The 20,858-nt window shown below is 43.9% G+C and overlaps 1 protein-coding gene across 1 annotated transcript in view; it reads right to left on the reverse strand.

The window, feature by feature from the left end:
* Nucleotides 1–365: 365 nt before the first annotated feature.
* Nucleotides 366–20,858, reverse strand: part of LOC134565155 (integrator complex subunit 12-like) — a 42,151-nt gene continuing 21,658 nt past the window's right edge. The window contains 3 exon segments of the mRNA XM_063424607.1: nt 366–1,184; nt 10,674–10,826; nt 19,832–19,991. Coding sequence (XP_063280677.1) covers nt 603–1,184; nt 10,674–10,826; nt 19,832–19,991 — 895 coding nt within the window. The 3' untranslated portion in view covers nt 366–602.

Consider the following 20,858-nt stretch of genomic DNA (forward strand, 5'->3'; position numbering starts at 1 on the left):
TAAATTTTCATAAATTTCAAAAAGCGAGTGATTGGCATTTATCACACTATCAAGCAATATCATCTATATCTCGATTATTCATCAACCATAAGGATCTATAGAAATTGGACATTAACATATGAACTGAGAAAAGAACTCTTTTCAGCCTGGTCGGGGAAACTCCTGAATTTGTATAGCTAGTCGGGAAACAAAGGGAAATATGAGGAAATATTGCCGAGGACAGAATAAAGTGTATAAAAACCAAGCCCCGAACCGGGCAAATTTGTGAACCGTTGGGGGAGATAGCAGACTGCCAGGTTCTGTATCTCACAGTTCACCCTTGGCATTTTCCCGGGAAAAAGACTGTCAAGTGTCTCCGCTGTTGGTGGGTTTATCGAAATTCTGTAATTCGATCTTTATTAATAAATCAAATTATTATTTTAGTTGGAATATCGTATTGGCATTTATAACAAGAATTATTAAAGTTTGACCTTCTCTATAACATAGGGTTTGGGCTTCCGATTTAACCTCTTTCAGTCCAGTACCTGGGGGATTTTCTTTAAGAAAAACACCATTGCCGCTGTCTCACGGGATGCAACCGACAACATCAGCAAGCAGCCAGACTACTTCTTGAGTTTCTTTTGAGCAGCTTTCTTCTTGACCATTTGTAGCCTTTTCATGGCGCTGAGCTGGGATTCCTGTGAGGTGGGGCCCTTCACGGATGCTGGCTGGTTGCTGGTGTCAGCCACGGCTTTGCCGTCGCCGCCCGCACTGCTCCCCACAGAGCCACCGCTGCCGTTGCTGCCGCCGGCCTGGCTGCTGGTGCTGGGGGCGGCGCTGCTGGGGCTGGGCAGCCCGGCCTTGCTCAAGTTGTCGCTGCTCACCGAGTGGCTCAGTGTCGTCTTCCCCAGGGTCGGCGGCGGGGGAGGCTTCAGCTGAACGGGGTTTGTGCTGTTGTTGGCAGAAGCTATTTTGGCCCCCAGTCCTGTTTTTGAAGTTGCCAGGCCTGATAAACCCACGGGTTTCTGGTTATTTGAAGAACCTGCAGGTTTCCCGCCGGCACTCTGTACTGTCGATACCAGTTTGGCAGTTGATGGGTTGGCAGAGGAGGTTTTGGCTGCAAATGCAACCCATCCTGTAAGGCCACTCGTTGCTGAAGAGGAAACACTTGCACTGGCAGAGTTCCCCGAAAGTGCTGCTAAGGTCTAAAATAAATAAGCATTCTTATTATAGCAGCATCTATTTGTGTAACACACCCCAGCAGGAACACACTGAGCCTCTGATTCAGTTCATTTGCCAGGAACACCCAGTGGACAATATTTCATCACTGGTCACCACAGTTGAAAAGTACTAACATTAACAGGAAAGGATGCCAGGTGCAGCCAACTTTTAATCTCCCAGGCACACAGAACAAATAATACCTTTTGTCCCCTTTCTTCTGTACATTTAGCAGACTACCACACAGCACTGTGATCCCTCCATAAACAATAAAAACCCAAATTTGTGAACTATATAAAAGGTGGTGGCTTGCCTTCTTTTTTGTTTACTGTTGTTCCCAGGTGTCACTTTTTAACAAGCTGACAGATGCTCAGACAAAAATCAGACACTGAGCAATTAGGTATTACATTTATTACAGTCTTAATGTCAAAGTAGCAGTATCTAAACTGTTTCCTTTGTTCTTGGTTCTTAGCAGCTTGTACCACAGATAGAATTAAAAAAAAAAAAAAAGTACTATCCTATAGTCTCTTCCCATTCAGGTACTGCAAAAGACAAACTTTCTGCACACATGGGTTCCCTTTGGCTGTGGAGTACTGTGCTATCCACACTGAGTTCCCACACCTTAAACCCTAGAATCCCCAGGCTACAGGTGAGGATATGTTGATTTAAATAAGAGTTACACCAAATGGCAGAGTGAAAAGAAAAACTAAACCTCTCTATTCAAGTAATACTCCTTTTATAGTATACCCAGACAGCTTCTAAACAGTAAAGCTGATGGAAGAAATCAGGCCCCGGTTCTTACAACCTGTTCAGGCAGATAAAAAACTCTGCTGAAGTGAAAAAAGTAATTCACAAGTATAAGTGCTACAGCAATACCCATCCTGGTGTTATGAACAAGTTTATAAGTGGATCAATTGTTACCATGTTCAGTTAATTGTTCATTGTTCCCATGTCAAATGTTGATCACCAAGATGAATGCATAGACTCTGTTAATCACCCATATTGTTAATTACCCTAACCAACAGTCCCTTACCTGTATCCTTTTTCCATCGGGTATAGCCTCTGCTCCCCAAAATGGCACACAATATGCAAATGAAAGGACACTGAGACACTGGGTACTACTCAGAGATAAAGAACCCTTAAGACAATGAGCCAGTGCAAAATCCAAGACTAGAAACAGTACCCCTAGACTGGCGTAGCAGTGGAGAAGATAAAACCACCAAGCAAAGCATCTCCACTATGTCACCATGACCTAAACAGCTTTTCATCTGCAGGACCCTACCCTCCCCCGACAAAGAGCTCAACAGGACTTCCCAGGTACGCCTGTGAGGACGGAAGCCCCAGCTCTGCTGTGTAGCAAAGCTGCCCACCTCCTCTTCCATGTCGCCAAAGGGAGCAGCAGTGGTGTGTGCGACCCCGTGGGCCCCCACCCAGACCTGATTTTTTAATAAAGGCATTAAAAAGGAGCAGATCTCCTTGTCATTTTATTTGAATAGTATCCATGATGGTTTGCATGCAGGCAGAGTAACGGCAAACAACTTTGAGAACATGAATAATTGCTTTGATTTTGAGTCAAAGTTGTGTTTTCCTAAGAAAGGGTAATGCTTTATTAGACTACTCTGTTATTTATTACACTGCTTCTGGTTTACCACCTTTAAAAAATTTGACCTTTTGAAAATATTTTAACTAGGAAAAACAGTGTCTTTGGTTGAAAAATGTAACCAAAAATGTGTATTCTGTTTTGATCTGTTGAAACCAGTTGGGAGATATTGTTCTTTATCTCTTGTAACTCTAGGGGGCAGAAGAGGGCAGATGCCTTCTGTTAATGGGACAACTGATAACACCAGATAAGGCAGTGCCTTCTTATCTCTTCCTCCACCCATCCTCCTCCGAAGGACATCACCTGTGAATGGGCCATTTAAGGCCTCTCACATGACTGATAAGGTTACTTCATTCCATTGTGAGATGCTCCACTCAGTGGGAGGAGCCAAAGCCTTTCCACTAGCATAAAACCTGCAATCCCAAACACCAATATAGCCGGTTTTCCACTGAATTCTCAGAGGAAGACTGGACCCATCTCGCCAGCACTGGACCCTTTTTTCTACAGGATCATCTTTACTTCACAGAACAACATCTGTCACTCCAGGACTTAGTTCAGACTGCTTCCAACACCCTGACAACAGGGTGTCAGGTCATATCCCTGACTCTGTCAGGGTTTTCTAGGACCTTTGTTTTTTTGCTTGTTTGGGGTTTTTTTTTTGGTACTACTGCATTTGTATATATTTTTTTTATATTCCTAGTAAAGAAATTGCTATTCCTATTCCCATATTTTTGTCTGAAAGCTCCTAATTGCAAAATTGTAATAATTTGGAGGGAGGGGGCTTTTACATTCTCAATTCCAAGGGAAACTCCAGTTTTCCCTGACAGATACCTGTCTTTCCAAACCAAGTCATAATTTGGTGTCCAAGGTGGGGTATGAGGGCATTGAGAAAAGGAGTAACAGTTCTTGGGTGACTTAGGTTTTTGTGTACTAGATATAGAGGCCTTGTTGGACAGCATCATGTCGTCTAGTTTGCCCTGGTTTGGGTGGCATGTGGTTGTGGCTGTGTTTCTGCCATTTGCAGGCCCTTATCTAAACATGGGCCCTATAACTAAGGCTACTATGGCTGTTATCCAGTTTATTTTATGGGTTAATAAGGTGAGGAATTAATGGATTTTTAACTTCCTCTGGAAGGCAGGCACATGGATTCAGAGCTATCACACCCTAACTGTGTGTTTTGGGGGTTACTTTAACAATGGTACCCACTGTGAGGAAATGACACCGGGGGAAATTTTTTCCCAACCCTTCACCCAGCTCTTTAGGTCTACCCTACCAGTTTTTGAATGGTTTAAATCTTCTCTGAATGCTAATGATATCATACAATGGCTGGTATTGCTTAGAGGCCACTTAATCTATTTTGCATTCAGAGATAAGGGGAGATTGACCTGGATAACCACCCTGATACTTACCCCAGAGAATAAGGATACTACCCCAGAGCCTGACCCTGCCCAACAGCCCGCCTCAGAGATAAACCACCTGGACTGGGTGAAGGAGATAGGTGAGACGGGCCAGATGCTAAGGGAGTACATTTCCCCTGTGGTAGCCTCATTAGCCCCAGCTGATGGGAAACCCTACCCCTGCCCTGACAAAGGAGAGTCTGATGGTGCAGCAGTGGAACCCACAGACTTTACAACCATCCAGGTTCCAGCTGAACCACGGGGGCAGTCACAGCCAGCAGCAGTCGCCCCTGTGGAAACAAAGAAGTCTAAGGTGAAATCGGCAAACTTAGGTAATAAGGATAAGAAAGGAGGGCCCTCACAACCCACAGGGGAGCCTCAGGTTGAGATCATCACCGAGTCCCTGTCGTATGAAAGTCTCAGTAATCTGCAAAAAGATATTGGACAACGGGGACATGAGGCTTATACAGCCTGGTTACTTTGGGTCTGGGACCTTATGGGTCTAGTGTGTGACTAGATAGTGGTGAGGCAAGGAATTTGGGACCCTTGACCCAGGACTCAGGTTTGAATCAGGTATTTTTAAGGGAGCCAGGGCCAGGGCCCCTTTCCTTTGGGAGCGCCTTTTGATGAGTGTAAGGGAGAAGTTTGTCCACAGAGAAAGAATGCAGGTACACCACCATAGAATGCGCTGGAAGACTCTTGTGGAAGGGATCCAACCGCTGAGGGAAATAACGGTATTAGAAGTACTTTTTGGGAGGAGCAGACAGCACGATAATGACCCCAATAAGGTTAGGTGCACTGGGCAAATGTTGTGGAATCTGGCAACTCTAGGACCATCTCAATACACCACATTCATTGCATCAATTAATGCTGAGGACAACCGACAGAGTGGGTTCTGTAGCCAACAAGCTCAGAAATTATGAGAGTATGATCAATGGCCCAATGCAGGCTCATGTCTCTGCCTTGGTTAAGAAACTTAAAGAGGAGATGAGGGAGCTGAGGGAGGAGATGAGGAGGAACAGTTCCCACGTGGCACCGGTGTGAGTTACAGGCCCCAAAATCAGAGCCCAACGTCCCCCAGCTAGAGAGAGAGGGTACACGCCATGAGCTGACCTGTGGTTTTTTCTGCGCGACCATTGGGAAGACATGGGAGTGTGGCATGGGAAACCCACTTCTGTCCTAGCAGCACGGGTGTGTGAGCTTAAGGAGAGAAACACTAACCGAGGGGGTTCCGCTAGAATGAAGGTAGCCTCAGCCTCCCATGACCAAACCACCAGGTATTACAAAAGTGAGGATGCTGTGTTGGATCCCCTTGAAGGAAGCTCTACTATGTATGCACATGAAGGGAATAGTAACCAGTGCTCGAGGGGCCCTGCCTCTAGCCAGGAAGAGGCACAGGAAAACTGAGTCTTTTGGACTGTGTGGATTTGATGGCCTGGCACATCAGAGCCACAGAAATATGAAGCTTTGGTTGATACTGGTTCGCAGTGTACCCTAATGCCGTCAGAACATGAGGGAACAGAACCTATTTCCATTGCTGGGGTAACAGGGGGATCACAAGAATTTACTCTGTTGGAAGCCGAGGTGAGCCTGACTAGGAAGGAGTAGCAGAAACATCTGATTGTGACTGGCCCAAAGTCTCTGAGTATTCTGGGCATAGACTTTCTCAGGAATGGCTATTACAGAGACCCTAAGGGACTCAGGTAGACTTTTGGAATAGCTGCCGTGGAGGCAGAGGACATTAAGAAATTGAACACCTTGCCTGGACTATCAGAGAACCCATCTGCAGTAGGACTCCTGAAGGTAGAAGAGCAACGAGTACCTGTTGCCACCTCGACGGTGCATCGCCGGCAGTATCAGACGAATCGAGATGCCGTGATCCCCATTCACAAGATGATCCGAGAGCTGGAGAGCCTAGGGGTGGTCAGCAAAACCCACTCACCCTTCAATAGCCCCATTTGGCCTGTGCACAAGTCTGACGGAGAATGGAGACTGACTGTGGACTATCGGGCCTTGAATGAAGTGACACCACCACTGAGCGCTGCCATGCCGGATATGCTGGAACTTCAGTATGAGTTGGAGTCCAAGGCGGCAAAGTGGTACGCCACAACTGACATTGCTAACATGTTTTTCTCCATTCCTTTGGTAGTAGAATTCAGGCCTCAGTTTGCTTTCACCTGGAGGGGAGTGCAGTACACCTGGAACTGATTGTCCTATGGGTGGAAACACAGCCCCACCATCTGCCATGGACTATCTCATGCTGCACTGGAAAAGGGTGAGGCTCCGGAACATCTACAGTACATCGATGACATCATTGTGGGGGGGAATACGGCAAGAGAAGTGTTTGAGAAAGGAGAGAAGATCATCCAGATTCTCCTGGAAGCCAGTTTTGCCATCAAGAAGAGCAAAGTCAAGGGACCTGCCAAAGAGATCCAGTTCCTGGGATTAAAGTGGCAAGACGGACGGCATCAGATTCCCACTGAGGTCATCAACAAGATCACCGCAATCTCTCTACTGACCAGCAAGAAGGAAACACAAGCTTTCCTAGGTGCCATAGGCTTTTGGAGAATGCACATTCCTGAGTACAGCCAGATTGTGAGCCCTCTCTACCTGGTTACCTGCAAGGAGAACGATTTCCAATGGGGCCCTGAACAGCAGCAAGCCTTTGCCCAGATCAAGCAGGAGATTACTCATGCTGTAGCCCTTGGCCCAGTCAGGACAGGACCAGATGTGAAGAACGTGCTCTACTCTGCAGCTGGGAACCACGGTCTGTTCTGGAGCCTTTGGCAGAAGGTGCCTGGTGAGACTCGAGGCCGACCACTGGGATTCTGGAGGTGAAGTTACAGAGAGTCCGAAGCCAACTGCACTCCCACAGAGAAGGAAATCTTCGCTGCTTACGAAGGAGTTCAAGCTGCCTCGGAAGTGACTAGCATGGAAGCACAACTCCTCCTGGAACCCTGACTATGGGTGGATGTTCAAAGGAAAGGTTCCCTCTACCCACCACGCCACCAATGCCACATGGAGCAAATGAATTGCTCTCATCACTCAGCATGCCCGTATTCAAAACCCGAACTGCCCTGGGATTTTGGAAGTAATTACCAACTGGCCAGAAAGTGAAAACTTTGATCTCACCAATGAAGAGGAACAAGAGCAAGTGACACATGCTGAAGAAGCTCCACCGTATAATCAGCTGCCAGCAGAAGAAACACGCTATGCACTTTTCACTGATGGTTCTTGTCGCTCCGTAGGGATGAACCGGAAGTGGAAAGCTGCCGTATGGAGCCCCACACAACAGGGTGCATAAGCCACTGAAGGAGAAGGTGGATCGAGTCAACTTGCGGAACTCAAGGCTATTCAGTTGGCCCTGGACATTGCTGAAAGAGAGAAGTGGCCAAAGCTCTACCTATACACTGATTTGTAGATGGTAGCCAATGCTCTGTAGGGTTGGCTGGAAAAGTGGAAAAAGGCGAACTGGCAGCGTAGGGGAAAAGCAATCTGGGCTGCTGATGAGTGGAAAGACATTGCTGCTCGGGTAGAGAAGCTACCTGTAAAAGTCCGCCATGTAGATGCCCACGTCCCCAAGAGTTGGGCTAATGAGGAGCACCAAAACAATGAGCAAGTAGATCAAGCTGCGAAGGTAGAAGTGTCAAAGATAGACCTAGATTGGCAACACAAGGGAGAGTTGTTCCTAGCACGATGGGCCCATGATGCCTCAGGTTATCAGGGCAGAGGTGCCACCTATAAGTGGGCACGTGACCGAGGGGTGGATCTAACCATGGACAGCATTTCTCAGGTTATCCATGACTGCGAGACGTGTGCTGCAATCAAGCAGGCCAAGCAAGTGAAGCCCCTATGGTATGGCAGGCGGTGGTCCAAATATAGGTATGGGGAAGCCTGGCAAATTGACTACATCACCCTTCCCCAAACCTGCCAAGGCAACCGCTACATACTGACCATGGTGGAAGCCACCACTGGATGGCTGGAAACCTACCCTGTGCCTCACGCTACTGCCCGGAACACCATCCTGGGTCTGGAAAAGCAAGTCCTGTGGAGACATGGCACCCCTGAGAGAATCGAGTCAGACAATGGGACCCATTTCTAGAACAGCCTCATAAACACCTGGGCCAGAGAACATGGCATTGAATGGATATATCACATCCCTTATCATGCACCAGCTGCTGGGAAAGTTGAACGGTGCAATGGACTACTTAAGACTACCCTGAAGGCACTTGGCAGAGGGACCTTCAAGGATTGGGAAATGAACTTAGCGAAAGCCACCTGGATGGTCAACACCCGAGGCTCCATCAATAAAGCTGGTCCTGCCCAGTCTGAACCCTAGCACACAGTGGATGGAGATAAAGTCCTTCTGGTACACATGAAAGGTATTTTAGGAAAGACTGTTTGGATAAACCCCACCTCAGGCAAGGGCAAACCCATCTGTGGGATTGTTTTTGCTCAAGGACCTGATTATGCTTGGTGGGTAATGCAGAAAGATGGAGAAACCTGTTGTGTGCCACAGGGAAACCTAATCTTAATTGAGAATTGTGTATAAGGTTTCATTGTGTATGTATATATATAAAATAGAGTTTATTGATTTGGATATGATACAAATGATAATAGAATAAGGGGTGGATAATGTCTTGGGTTGAAAAATGTAACCAAAAATGTGTATTCTATTTTCATCTGTTGGAACCGGTTGGGACATATTGTTCTTTATCTCTTGTAACTCTAGGGGGGGAAGAGAGCAGATGCCTTCTGTTAATGGGACAACTGATAACACCAGATAAGGCAGTGCCTTCTTATCTCTTCCTCCACCCATCCTCCTCCGAAGGACATCACCTGTGAATGGGCCATTTAAGGCCTCTCACATGACTGATAAGGTTACTTCATTCCATTGTGAGATGCTCCACTCAGTGGGAGGAGCCAAAGCCTTTCCACCAGCATAAAACCTGCAATCCCAAACACCAGTATAGCCGGTTTTCCACTGAATTCTCGGAGGAAGACCGGACACATCTTGCCAGCACTGGACCCTTTTTTTCTACAGGATCATCTTTACTTCACAGAACCACATCTGTTACTCCAGGAGGACTTATTTGGACTGCTTCCAACACCCTGACAACAGGGTGTCAGGTCATATCTCTGACTCTGTCAGGGTTTTCTAGGACCTTTGTTTTTTTGCTTGTTTGGGGTTTTTTTTTTTGTACTACTGCATTTGTATATTTTTTTATATTCCTAGTAAAGAAATTTCTATTCCTATTCCCATATTTTTGTCTGAAAGCTCCTAATTGCAAAATTGTAATAATTTGGAGGGAGGGGGCTTTTACATTCTCAATTCCAAGGGAAACTCCAGTTTTCCCTGACAGATACCTGTCTTTCCAAACCAAGACAGACAGAAACATGAGGCAACACAGAATTGCAGAAGAGAATCATTGAAGAGATTCACAGAATGGTGTGGGCAGGAAGGGACCCTAAAGATCATCGTGTTCCAACCCTCCTAGTATGGGCAAGAATGCCACCTCCTAGATAAGATTATATTTAAGAAGCTCCTAAATTAAATTTCACAGAGTCAGGAACACTTCCCCTACTGTGAAATCATAGAACCATCTAGCCAGAAAAGACCTTCAAGATCATTAAATCCAAGGCCACTTTTGCCATGAGAAAAAGCCTTCCAAGTGTCAAAATACATCTAAGTTACTTGAGGAGAGAGAGCAAATAATGTATTTCATATGATTCATAGAATCATAGAATGGTTCAGGTTCTGGAAAGGACTTTAAAGATCATCTAGTTTCAACCCCCTGCCATAGGCAGGGATGACTTCCACTAGACCAGATTGTTCACAGCCCCACCCAGCCTGGTCTTGAACTCTTCCAGGGATGGGGCATTCACATGTGAAGTTGTTGGTGGAGGGTTAAAAAAATATAATTTCTGGATTGAGTAATGTGTAGGGGGAGGAAAGTAGAGAACGTACAACTGGAACTTGACGCAGCTAGCTGGGAACAAGCGTCAGCTTCTGTAAACAGCTCCATGCTATTGTTTTAACCAAATCAAGTGTGGATCAGGGTAGAAGCGTAGGTATGATTTAAGATAGTAACTAAGGAATAGGATAATCAGTATCTAGGGGTGGGGGTTAGTTAACATGTGTATAATTTAAACTATAAAAATCACGAATCGACTCTGTATCCTTTGGACATCAGATTTGGGTGTATTATCACCCCTGTGTCCCACGCGCTGGAATAAAGAACCGCATATGATCGCCTTTGTGTGGTTATATGTTTTCCTACGCTAACAAAGTGAGGTGTTTTCCCCATTCTTTCAGTGCTCATGCAAAGCCACTATGCTGTGGTACTACTCAGTCCACACGGTGTAGGAGACTATTTTCAATTATGGTTCTTATGTGAAAAGATTGGTGTAGTTGAGAAAAACCCTATTATCTGTGCAGTGAAACAAACTCTTCCTCTGGTAAATTTAAATTACATTACCTTGACTTCTGTTCTCTTGAATGCCAGAAAAGCTGGTGGGGTCTCAGGTTTTAACTTCATTTCTGGTTTCTTGACCAATGGATCTTGCAAAGCTGGTGCAACTGAAACCACCACAGGAGCTGGTTTTTGAGGTGGTTTTTTTGTTTTCTGAGCCTGTATAAGTAGTAGGAAAAAAACCCCCTGAATTACTTATGGGACACATAACATGAACTGTTGTGACTGTTAACAAAAAGCACGAGCATTTTAAGATTGCAATCTAGACTTTATAATTTCAGCTTTAATGGTCCCTAAAATGAGGTAATAGGGGATGTGGAGATATGCTGGCTATGGTACTGGGGGCAGGGTCCAGCCAAAAAGCATCCTGAATAGAACTTTCTAGTTCAGCATGGAAAGAGTGTCAGTGTTGATGCTTGGAGAGCAGGAAAGCACTGGGCCTTTACAGGAAAAAGGCAAAGACAGGTGAACTTGCAGAAGACAAGGACATAGTCCAGCAGTACTGGGATGTAGGCTGTAAGTCTGCTAAAAAGTGGCAGGCAAAATGGCAGAATTCATGCCGAAACAAAACAAAGAAAGGTCATACTGAAGGCAACTGCTCAACAGCTAAATTGGCTACCCTGTGCAGGAACTGACCTCAAGCAAACACTCTTCTTGTTGGTGGAGGGTTAAAAAATGTAATTTCTGGATTGAGTAATGTGTAGGGGGAGGAAAGTAGAGAACGTACAACTGGAACTTGACGCAGCTAGCTGGGAACAAGCGTCAGCTTCTGTAAACAGCTCCATGCTATTGTTTTAACCAAATCAAGTGTGGATCAGGGTAGAAGCGTAGGTATGATTTAAGATAGTAACTAAGGAATAGGATAATCAGTATCTAGGGGTGGGGGTTAGTTAACATGTGTATAATTTAAACTATAAAAATCACGAATCGACTCCGTATCCTTTGGACATCAGATTTGGGTGTATTATCACCCCTGTGTCCCGCGCGCTGGAATAAAGAACCGCATATGATCGCCTCTGTGTGGTTATATGTTTTCCTACGCTAACATTTTTGGCGACCCAGATGGGACCTTGTGGGCGCAGCCAGGACCCCGCGACCCGATCACGCTCCAGCCGGCACCGGGTGATTTCTCGGGGAGCCCATCGGAGCCGCGACCCTCGCCGCTCACAACGACCCCTGGTGAGAGGTAAGGTTCTTTATTCTCTGGTCTGGGGGCCTGCCATTAAGACGCAGCGAAAGCTACGCTTGGTTGGGCAAAAGGAATTCCTGGTGGTATTGCCTAGGCAGCCGTCTGTCAGACATCGCAAAAGCGTTGCAGGTTCGGCATCTGTGGTTTTTATGTATCTGTAATATGGAGAAACTAAAAGGGTTAAAAGAGGTTTTGAGCAGCAATAATGCCTCTATACCAAGTTCTTCTCCGTTGGGTTGTTTGTTGGCACATTGGAAAGAGGGGAACTTCGGTCAGGAATTACGAAAAGATAAGTTGATTGAATATTGTAATGTTCACTGGCCAAAATACGCTTTGCCTGAAAATCAGAGGTGGCCGAAAAACGGGTCTTTTGATGTGAAGGTTATTATGCAACTTAGATCGCTTTGTACACAAGATGGAAGGGTAGAACAATTACCATATATTGACTTATTTCTGTGCTTGCTTGAGAAACCGGTTTTGTGGCTTGACAAAATGAAAGCAATGAAGCTTGAGAATAATAAGTGTCTGGCTTGCGTCCAAAATAAGCATTGTATGGAACATGCAGTTTTAAGTGAAATTTTAGGGGAAAAAAGAGATGAACTGGAATCGGAATTATTGGTATCTCCCATGGCTCCCGGAACCACCACGGCCCCCTCAACACCAAGTTCTACCCCGCTCACCCTGACCCCACCTGATTCTCTTACACCCCCCTCGCTTGCGCCAGCACAATATGTTTCACCCCCACCTTTGTCTGCTGAAGGTAATTATCCTCCTCTGCCTGTGCCAGCCGCTCCTCCGCTTGCCCCTCCTCCGCCTGCCCAGGTGCCTGTCCCTCCTCCGCCTGCTCAGAGAACCCCCCCTTCTCCACATACACCTGCTCAAAGCTATCCTGCTCCCCCGCCCACACCCGCTGAAAGAAGATATACTGATCTTCAAGTAGACAGTGAGCAAGGAAGAACTCAGCTTGCCTTTATTTTCCTGGGCCAGGCACAAGAAGATATTAGGAAAAAGGTACAGAAACTGGAAGGGGAAGAGTTAAGAAACTTAGATAAACTCCTAGAAGTTGCCTGGAAAGTTTATAATAAGAGGGACAGAGAAATTGTCAAGAAACAGGGGCAAAGCCTTATAGCAGTTTTACAGAGACAGGGGCAGAGACGTAGTAAAAGTGGTCGTGGCGTTAATAGAGGTAGCTTTGGCAGAGGTTCTAGTCATGGTAGATTAAGTCTGAATCAGTGTGCATATTGTCGGATGGAGGGACACTGGAAAAGGGAGTGTCCAAACCAGTTTAGCCAGAATGGTCAGCCTCAGTTAGACAGTATGTTTAATCAAAGTAGTGAGCATCAGCTGGATGGTGTAGCCAGGGTCATGGTTTTACATGAGAGGGAGCCAGGATCAAGAGAGCCCATGGTGACTTTGCATTTAGAAGGAAAAGACGTAGATTTTCTCATTGACACGAGGGCCACACATTCTGTACTAAATTATCTTGAGGGGCAAATCGGGAACAAGTCAGCAGCAGTCATTGGAGCCACAGGGAAGGAGGAGGTACGGCCATTCTTGCAACCCCTAGAATTGAGCTTTGAAGATAAGATCTTGACCCATGAATTCTTATACATGCCAGACTGCCCAACTCCGCTCTTAGGGCGCAATCTACTGGCAGCACTGGAGGCAGTAATTACTTTTGAGAATAGTGAACTCGTAATGAAAATTCCGGAGTCTAAGACAGAAAAGATTTTGATGATAAAAGAAAAACCAATTTCTAATATTCCTAAAGAAGTAGAAGATGCAGTAATTCCCTCTGTCTGAGAAACAGATGTACCTGGAAAATCTAAATTGGCACAACCGGTACATGTAGAGTTAAAAGAAGGAGCAAAAGCTGTACGAATCAAACAATACCCTATAAAACCAGAAGCACGACAGGGAATAGCAAAGACCAGTGATAAATTTTTAAAATATCGAATTCTAGAGGAATGTAAATCAGAATACAACACCCCAATTTTCCCAGTGAAGAAACCCAATGGTGAGTATAGAATTGTACAGGATTTAAGAGGTATAAATGAAATAACAAAAGACATTCATCCAGTAGTTGCCAATCCCTATACATTGTTAGCATCCGTAAAAGAGATATATAAATGGTTTACTGTAATTGACTTAAAAGATGCTTTCTTCTGTATACCCCTTGACCAAGAAAGTAGGAAACTATTTGCCTTTGAGTGAGAACATCCAGAAAGTAGAAGAAAAACTCAGCTCACCTGGACTCGATTACCGATGGGGTACAAGGAGTCCCCCACTCTCTTTGGAAGTCAAATGGCCAAAGAACTGGAAATCTGGACCAGAGAAGGGCAAGTACCAAGAGACCAATATTTATTACTCCAGTATGTAGATGACATTTTGATTGCAACAAAAGAAGAAATGACCTGCATAAAGGTAACCATTGAGATCTTAAATTCATTAAGAATGAGAGGGTATAAAGTATCCAGAGAAAAAGCACAAATTGCCCAACAGACTGTGATTTACCTGGGATGTGAAATCTCACAAGGGCAGAGAAAACTAGGTACTAATCGTATTCAAGCTATCTGTGCTATTCCAGAGCCCCAGAATCTACACGAGCTGCGAATCTTCCTCGGAATGACAGGGTGGTGTCGCCTGTGGATCATGGACTATGGACTGATTGCAAAACCCTTGTACGAGGCTCAGAAGACGCAGCCGTTCACCTGGGGCAAACCACAGAAAGAGGCCTTCCAGAAGTTAAAGGAAGCACTGACAACTGCTCCTGCTTTAGAGTTACCTGATCTGTCTAAAGACTTTCAGCTGTACGTGCATGAAAGGCAGCGACTGGCACTGGGAGTCCTGACCCAACGACTGGGAAGCTGGAAAAGGCCGGTGGGTTACTTTTCCAAACAACTCGACAATGTAAGTGCCGGATAGCCTTCATGTCTGCGGGCAGTGGCAGCTACCGTGCTGCTGATACAAGAAGCCAGGAAGCTCACAATGAGAAGACACATAGATGTCTATGTGCCACACATAGTAACTACAGTCCTAGAACAAAAGGGGGGCCATTAGCTCTCTCCAAGCCAGATGATGAAGTTTCAGGTAACCCTGACTGAGCAAGATGATGTTGCACTAAAAACAACTAACCTCTTAAATCCAGCTCTATTTCTAGGTGCCACAGCTGAGGAAGGTCCATTAGAGCATGACTGTCTAGAAGTCATCGAGCACACTTATTCAGCAAGAACAGATCTGAAGGATGTCCCCCTGGAGCAACCAGAGTAGGAACTCTTTACAGATAGAAGCAGCTTCATGGAGAATGGAGCCAGATACGCGGAATATGCGGTAACTACAATTGATGTAGTAATAGAGGCAAAATCACTACCACCTAACACGTCTGCACAAAGGGCAGAACTAATCGCATTAACCAGAGCACTCGAGCTGAGTGAAGAGAAGACAGTGAATATCTAGACTGACTCCAAATATGCCTTTGGAGTAGTGCATGTACACGGAGCTTTATGGAAAGAAAGAGGACTGCTGTCCTCTCAAGGGACAAATATTAAACATCAAGATGCAGTCCTACAATTGATAGATGCAGTGCAAAAACCTGAACAAGTAGCAATCATGCACTGCAAGGCACATCAATCAGGCAACTCCAAAATTTGTGAAAGAAATCGAAAAGCAGATTAGGCAGCCCGTCAAGTAGCGCGAGAGGTGCAGAAAACAATGGCGTTGATACCATCAAGACTTAATATCTCTCAATTTAATTTGCCTCCGAAGCCAAACTATACAATTGAAGATGACAGACTAGCACAACTGCTGAAAGCACAGAAGAACGCAGAAGGGTAGTATGTAACCGCACAAGGGCAAATAGTGGTACCTCCTTTGGTAATGAGAGAAATTTTACAGGTAAAACATAATGAGTGTCACTGGGGTGCAGAGGCGTTAGTAAAGTGGTTAAGACAATACCTAATCTCAGTACGGATGCAAACAATGGCCAAGTCAGTAATGTCTAAATGTGAAATCTGTCTGAAAAACAATCCCGTAGCTAGACGACAGGCACAGTTAGACAGAATTCGGATAGGAATAGAACCAGGAGACTATTAGCAAGTAGATTTTGCAGAACTGCCAAAAACTCGAAGATACAAATACCTGTTAGTAGGAGTTGACACGTTTTCTAGATGGCCAGAAGCCCTTCCCTGTCGCACAAACCAAGCAAAGGAAACAGTTAAGTGGTTATTACAAGAAATCATTCCCAAGTTTGGGGTGCCCCTAGGGATATCATCAGACAGAGGCCCACACTTCATAGCCACGGTAGTACAAGAGGTAAGCAAGTTATTAAGATTATCTCTTGGGACCTCCACACACCATGGAGACCCCAGTCAAGTAGGCAAATAAAAAAAATGAACCAGACACTGAAGAAGCAGATCAGTAAAATATGCCAGGAAGCCAAACTGCAGTGGCCACAAGCTTTGCCGATCGCATTGCTGAGGGTTCAGATAAAGCCTAGGAGTAAGATGTCAGTTAGTCCTTATGAAATATTGTATGAGAAACCATATGAATCTCCTAACCCCAATCCAAATGTTCATGTCACAGAGAAACAAGATGTGTATAATTATGTTCTGTCCCTCGGGAAAACTCTAGCTCGGCTTCGAAGTGTTCTCGTGTGGAACAGACCACTGGCCCTGGAAAATCCAGTCCACAATATCGAACCAAGAGATGAGGTATACATCAAAACCTAGAACGAAGAACCACTAAAAGAGAAGTAGACTAGTCCCCATCAGGTACTGCTAACCACCTTTACAGCAGTCAAAGTAGCTAGAGTAGAACCCTGGATACACTACACGCGTGTGAAGAAGGTCCCTCGTGGAATCCAGACGTGGGCTGTAGAAACTTTTGGACCAACAAAGCTGAAGCTGAAATGTCTGTAACTGTTCAAATAGTATTGGTAACTGTGCTCATGCTCTTCCTGTGGGTAATGTTAATTTCATGGATACTAATGTCACCAGTAGAGATTGCTGTTACTTTAAGATATAGGATACAGAAGAGTCAACTAACAACTCTTCATTCTAGAATGAAGAGAGAGATACAGGCAAAACCACAAGTAATAGAAATTTCTAATGAAATTCGGGCTGAGAATGTAATGATTAGATTAGTCAGAGACTTTGCCAAAATGCATAATACCAGCAGAATAACAGCCTGCCTGCCAATACCAAAGGCAGCAGGGGACCCAGTAAGCTAAGGAATAATAACGTCAAAATTACCTGAAATCGGAGGGAACAAAACAATTAACTGTAAACAAGTACCAGAGTCAAAGGTAGTAGTCAGAGAATACTAGAAAATAACAGAAGATTCCTATATGCAACCCATGAGAAAGAGTGCATTCTTAGTAATAGCAAATTAGGACAAATCATAGAGTAGTGGGTTAAAGACCAAGACCTTGCAAAATAGCAATGTTGGTTTCTACACTATCAAAAGATCAGGGACAATGCTACAGAAAGTGTTGTAGTGTAGAAATGTGAAGAGAAAGATTAGAAAGGACTGGAACCTTAAGACAGTGCATAGTCTGTGAGCATCCTCCAGAAATTCCAATATATGGAAAGCACACCCTAGTGCATTAAATAGAAAAGCTCTGAAAATGAGACAGATCCCACAGTGACGAATACTGATACTAGTAGTCAGAAAGAGGCAAATAAGGTAAGTTAGTAGGTATGTAAGAAAATTTATAATTGCACCTCTGATAATCTAGAAATGAAACAGTGGTCACCATTGGCAATAGCCTTACAAATTGGTTGTGCCTGCAGGAAAATTAAACACAAACAAGGCAAAATAGATTCTAAGATTATAGTAAGATGTAGCAAGAGTACAATTCGAAGTCCAAGACCATTTGTATGGGCAATGAGTGATGGCACATAGACAACACACTTGCCTATGGACGAAGAGGTAAGAGAAATCACCCTGGGCCTTCCCACTTTATGTCCAATTTAAAAGAAATCCCCATTTAACAGGAGCGGTGAAGCCTTGCAAATAAAAGCAAAGCGAGATGTCTCAGAAGACAAGAACCCAGATGACACTTAGAAGGAACCCTCTAGTGGAGTAAAGATTAAGTAGGCCCTAGAATCCTTGTTTAGTCCCATTGCAAATTATCGAAATAGAGAAATGCTATATAGACTCACAGGTCAGGTAGACAGATTAACAAGAATCACACGAGAGAGATTTAGAGAACTCAATGTGCAGTTACAAGCCACCACCAAAATGACCCTGCAAAATCGTTTGGCTTTAGATATGTTACTTTTGAAAGAACACGGAGTGTGTAGATATTTAAAGGGACAAATCGACCATTGCTGCATCCACATCCCAAATGTAACTGCAGATGTAGAACATGACATCAGTCAGTTAAAACAAATAGAGCATGAGGCACAAAAAGAACAAAAAGATTTAGCTACTAGCTAGTTGAGTAAAATCTTTGAAAGATTAGGATGGAATGTGAGTTCATGAATAAAGTCTATCCTTGAAAATCTGATAATTTTACTGATTATATTTTTAGTAATTTGGTTAGTTTACAGAATCCTGAAGAGAGAGATACAGAAAAAGGCATCTTAGAACAGAACCATAATGAAAGCATTGGCACGGGACCCAGCACCTTCAATCCGCAACAACATCCCAGACAAAGCCTATGACAACAGAAGATTTAAAAATGAACATCCAGTATGAACTCTAAAGCCTAATAGACTGTTTTAAGTGAAAGCATTTACACTTAGTATATTAGAGTGAAAATACTTTCAAAGGGGGGAATGTTGGTGGAGGGTTAAAAAATGTAATTTCTGGATTGAGTAATGTGTAGGGGGAGGAAAGTAGAGAACGTACAACTGGAACTTGACGCAGCTAGCTGAGAACAAGCGTCAGCTTCTGTAAACAGCTCCATGCTATTGTTTTAACCAAATCAAGTGTAGATCAGAGTAGAAGCGTAAGTATGATTTAAGATAGTAACTAAGGAATAGGATAATCAGTATCTAGGGGTGGGGGTTAGTTAACATGTGTATAATTTAAACTATAAAAATCACGAATCGACTCTGTATCCTTTGGACATCAGATTTGGGTGTATTATCACCTCTGTGTCCCGCACGCTGGAATAAAGAACCGCATATGATCGCCTCTGTGTAGTTATATGTTTTCCTACGCTAACATTCTGAGTTCAAAAGCCTGATGATCACCAGAATAATCATGTATTTCAGTCTATGTTGGTACATCCTAGGCCAGGATCTTACTTTGCCTTTTTTCCCTTTTTCTTAGTGTAGCCATTTCAACAGATAACACTTGCTAAGTTATCGCAGAACAGTTTCAAAACACATTTTCTGCTGTATCTTTCTGTATTCTGGGTGTGATCTTAAAACATCAAAACTAAAGTCACTAACATTGCATGCACCCAAAGGTGCTGTCTTATATTTCTTTTTCATAGTGAGATGAGTGGGATTCTGGTAGGATACTGTTCAGTCATACAGATAAATCAAAATAAAGGCATATATATATATATATGTATATTTACTGGAATGTGCTACCCTCAGCTCATTTTTGACCCTGAGAATATTCAACACGTCAGATTGAAATTTGCAGTCTTGTCCTACAGGAAAAAAACACATTCATATCCAAAGCTGAGAAGAAAACTTAAACTGCAGGGCTATTACTAAAGGCTGAGTATCACCTGAAATAAAAAAAAAAAAGGTTTTAACTTCTGCTTGCCAAGCAGGGAACAATCTCTTCTTCACTCACCTTCTGATTTTTAAAAAGCTTTGTTTAAGAAGTGCTTTACAGAATACTCTTTGAGATGCTATATTAAAAACCACAGCTGCAGCAAGGGAAGCACTGCTGAGAAAAATGGTTCTCCAGTGTGCTTCCTAAGACTTGTCTAACCCAGGAAATATTCTCACACAGTAGAAACAGCCTGCTGTATTCAAATAGTGCTCACACGAGACAAAAGACTGACTCCTACCATTCTCTTCATCTGCCTGGTACAGCGGGCACAATACCAGACAAGTCGAGGATCATTCACTTCCTTGTCTGTCACCTGAGGTTTATGGCAATCCTGGTGGTAGAGATTATGGCACTCCTGACACTCCACTAGCTGATTCACAAAAGTAACTGTCATTTGCCTGCAGAGCAAATAGTTAAGAACAGATTATGGGAGAAAGCACTTAGAGGATTATCCAATTGTTGAAAATTTTGCAAGGCTTAAGATAAAAAATAAAAATATTTTTCCTTTCACATATATTTTCTACCTGTGGCAAATCAAATGTATTCCTTTTCTTCCTGTATCAGTTCTTCCTAACCAGTATTTTAGAAATTTGGTATTTTTTCAAGGTAATGTCTTTCAAGAAATTTGAAGACTTTCATTCTATTATACATGTGTATATGACAGTCTTGATTTTCCTGTTTGATTTTTAGCTTAGAGATCTAAGTCTTGCCCACTTTGGTTCACCCGGGCATTTTATGGATACATCACAGTATGCCAATTACAACTTCCTTATTATAATAGCATATGAGGGCCTGGTCTCCATTTGGGTAATTTTGCTGTCAGTTGCAGAGCAATACAGTTAAAGAACAAGTAATTTCTCAGTGACAAGCATGTAGGAGTGCTTTCTGCTAAAGGATTCAAAAGCATCATCACCCAACCTCTATGCTGCTTTGAAGATATTTTATTAGCCATCCCTTTGGTCCCTACCACATAAACAAACACGAGGAGTTTGAGATAATACCAGAATCACAGAGAGATGGAATAGAAAGGATTAATTGTGCAGTCCTGCCTTGAAGCAAACATGCAAGCTGGTGATGAGGGCTTCATTTTGCGTGGGTCTTGCTGAAAGTAATCACACTGTATAAATGACACATTAGTGATATATACATGGCTGGGAGTCTGCCTGTGAATTACCCAAATACCATTTTCCTAACGATTCCTTCTTTTAGATGACAAATCAATCTATTTTATTACTAAGCTGCTTTTGCTGATATCCCCGAGGAGC

Source organism: Prinia subflava (genome assembly GCF_021018805.1).
Source record: "Prinia subflava isolate CZ2003 ecotype Zambia chromosome W unlocalized genomic scaffold, Cam_Psub_1.2 scaffold_37_NEW, whole genome shotgun sequence".
Lineage (NCBI taxonomy): Eukaryota > Metazoa > Chordata > Aves > Passeriformes > Cisticolidae > Prinia > Prinia subflava.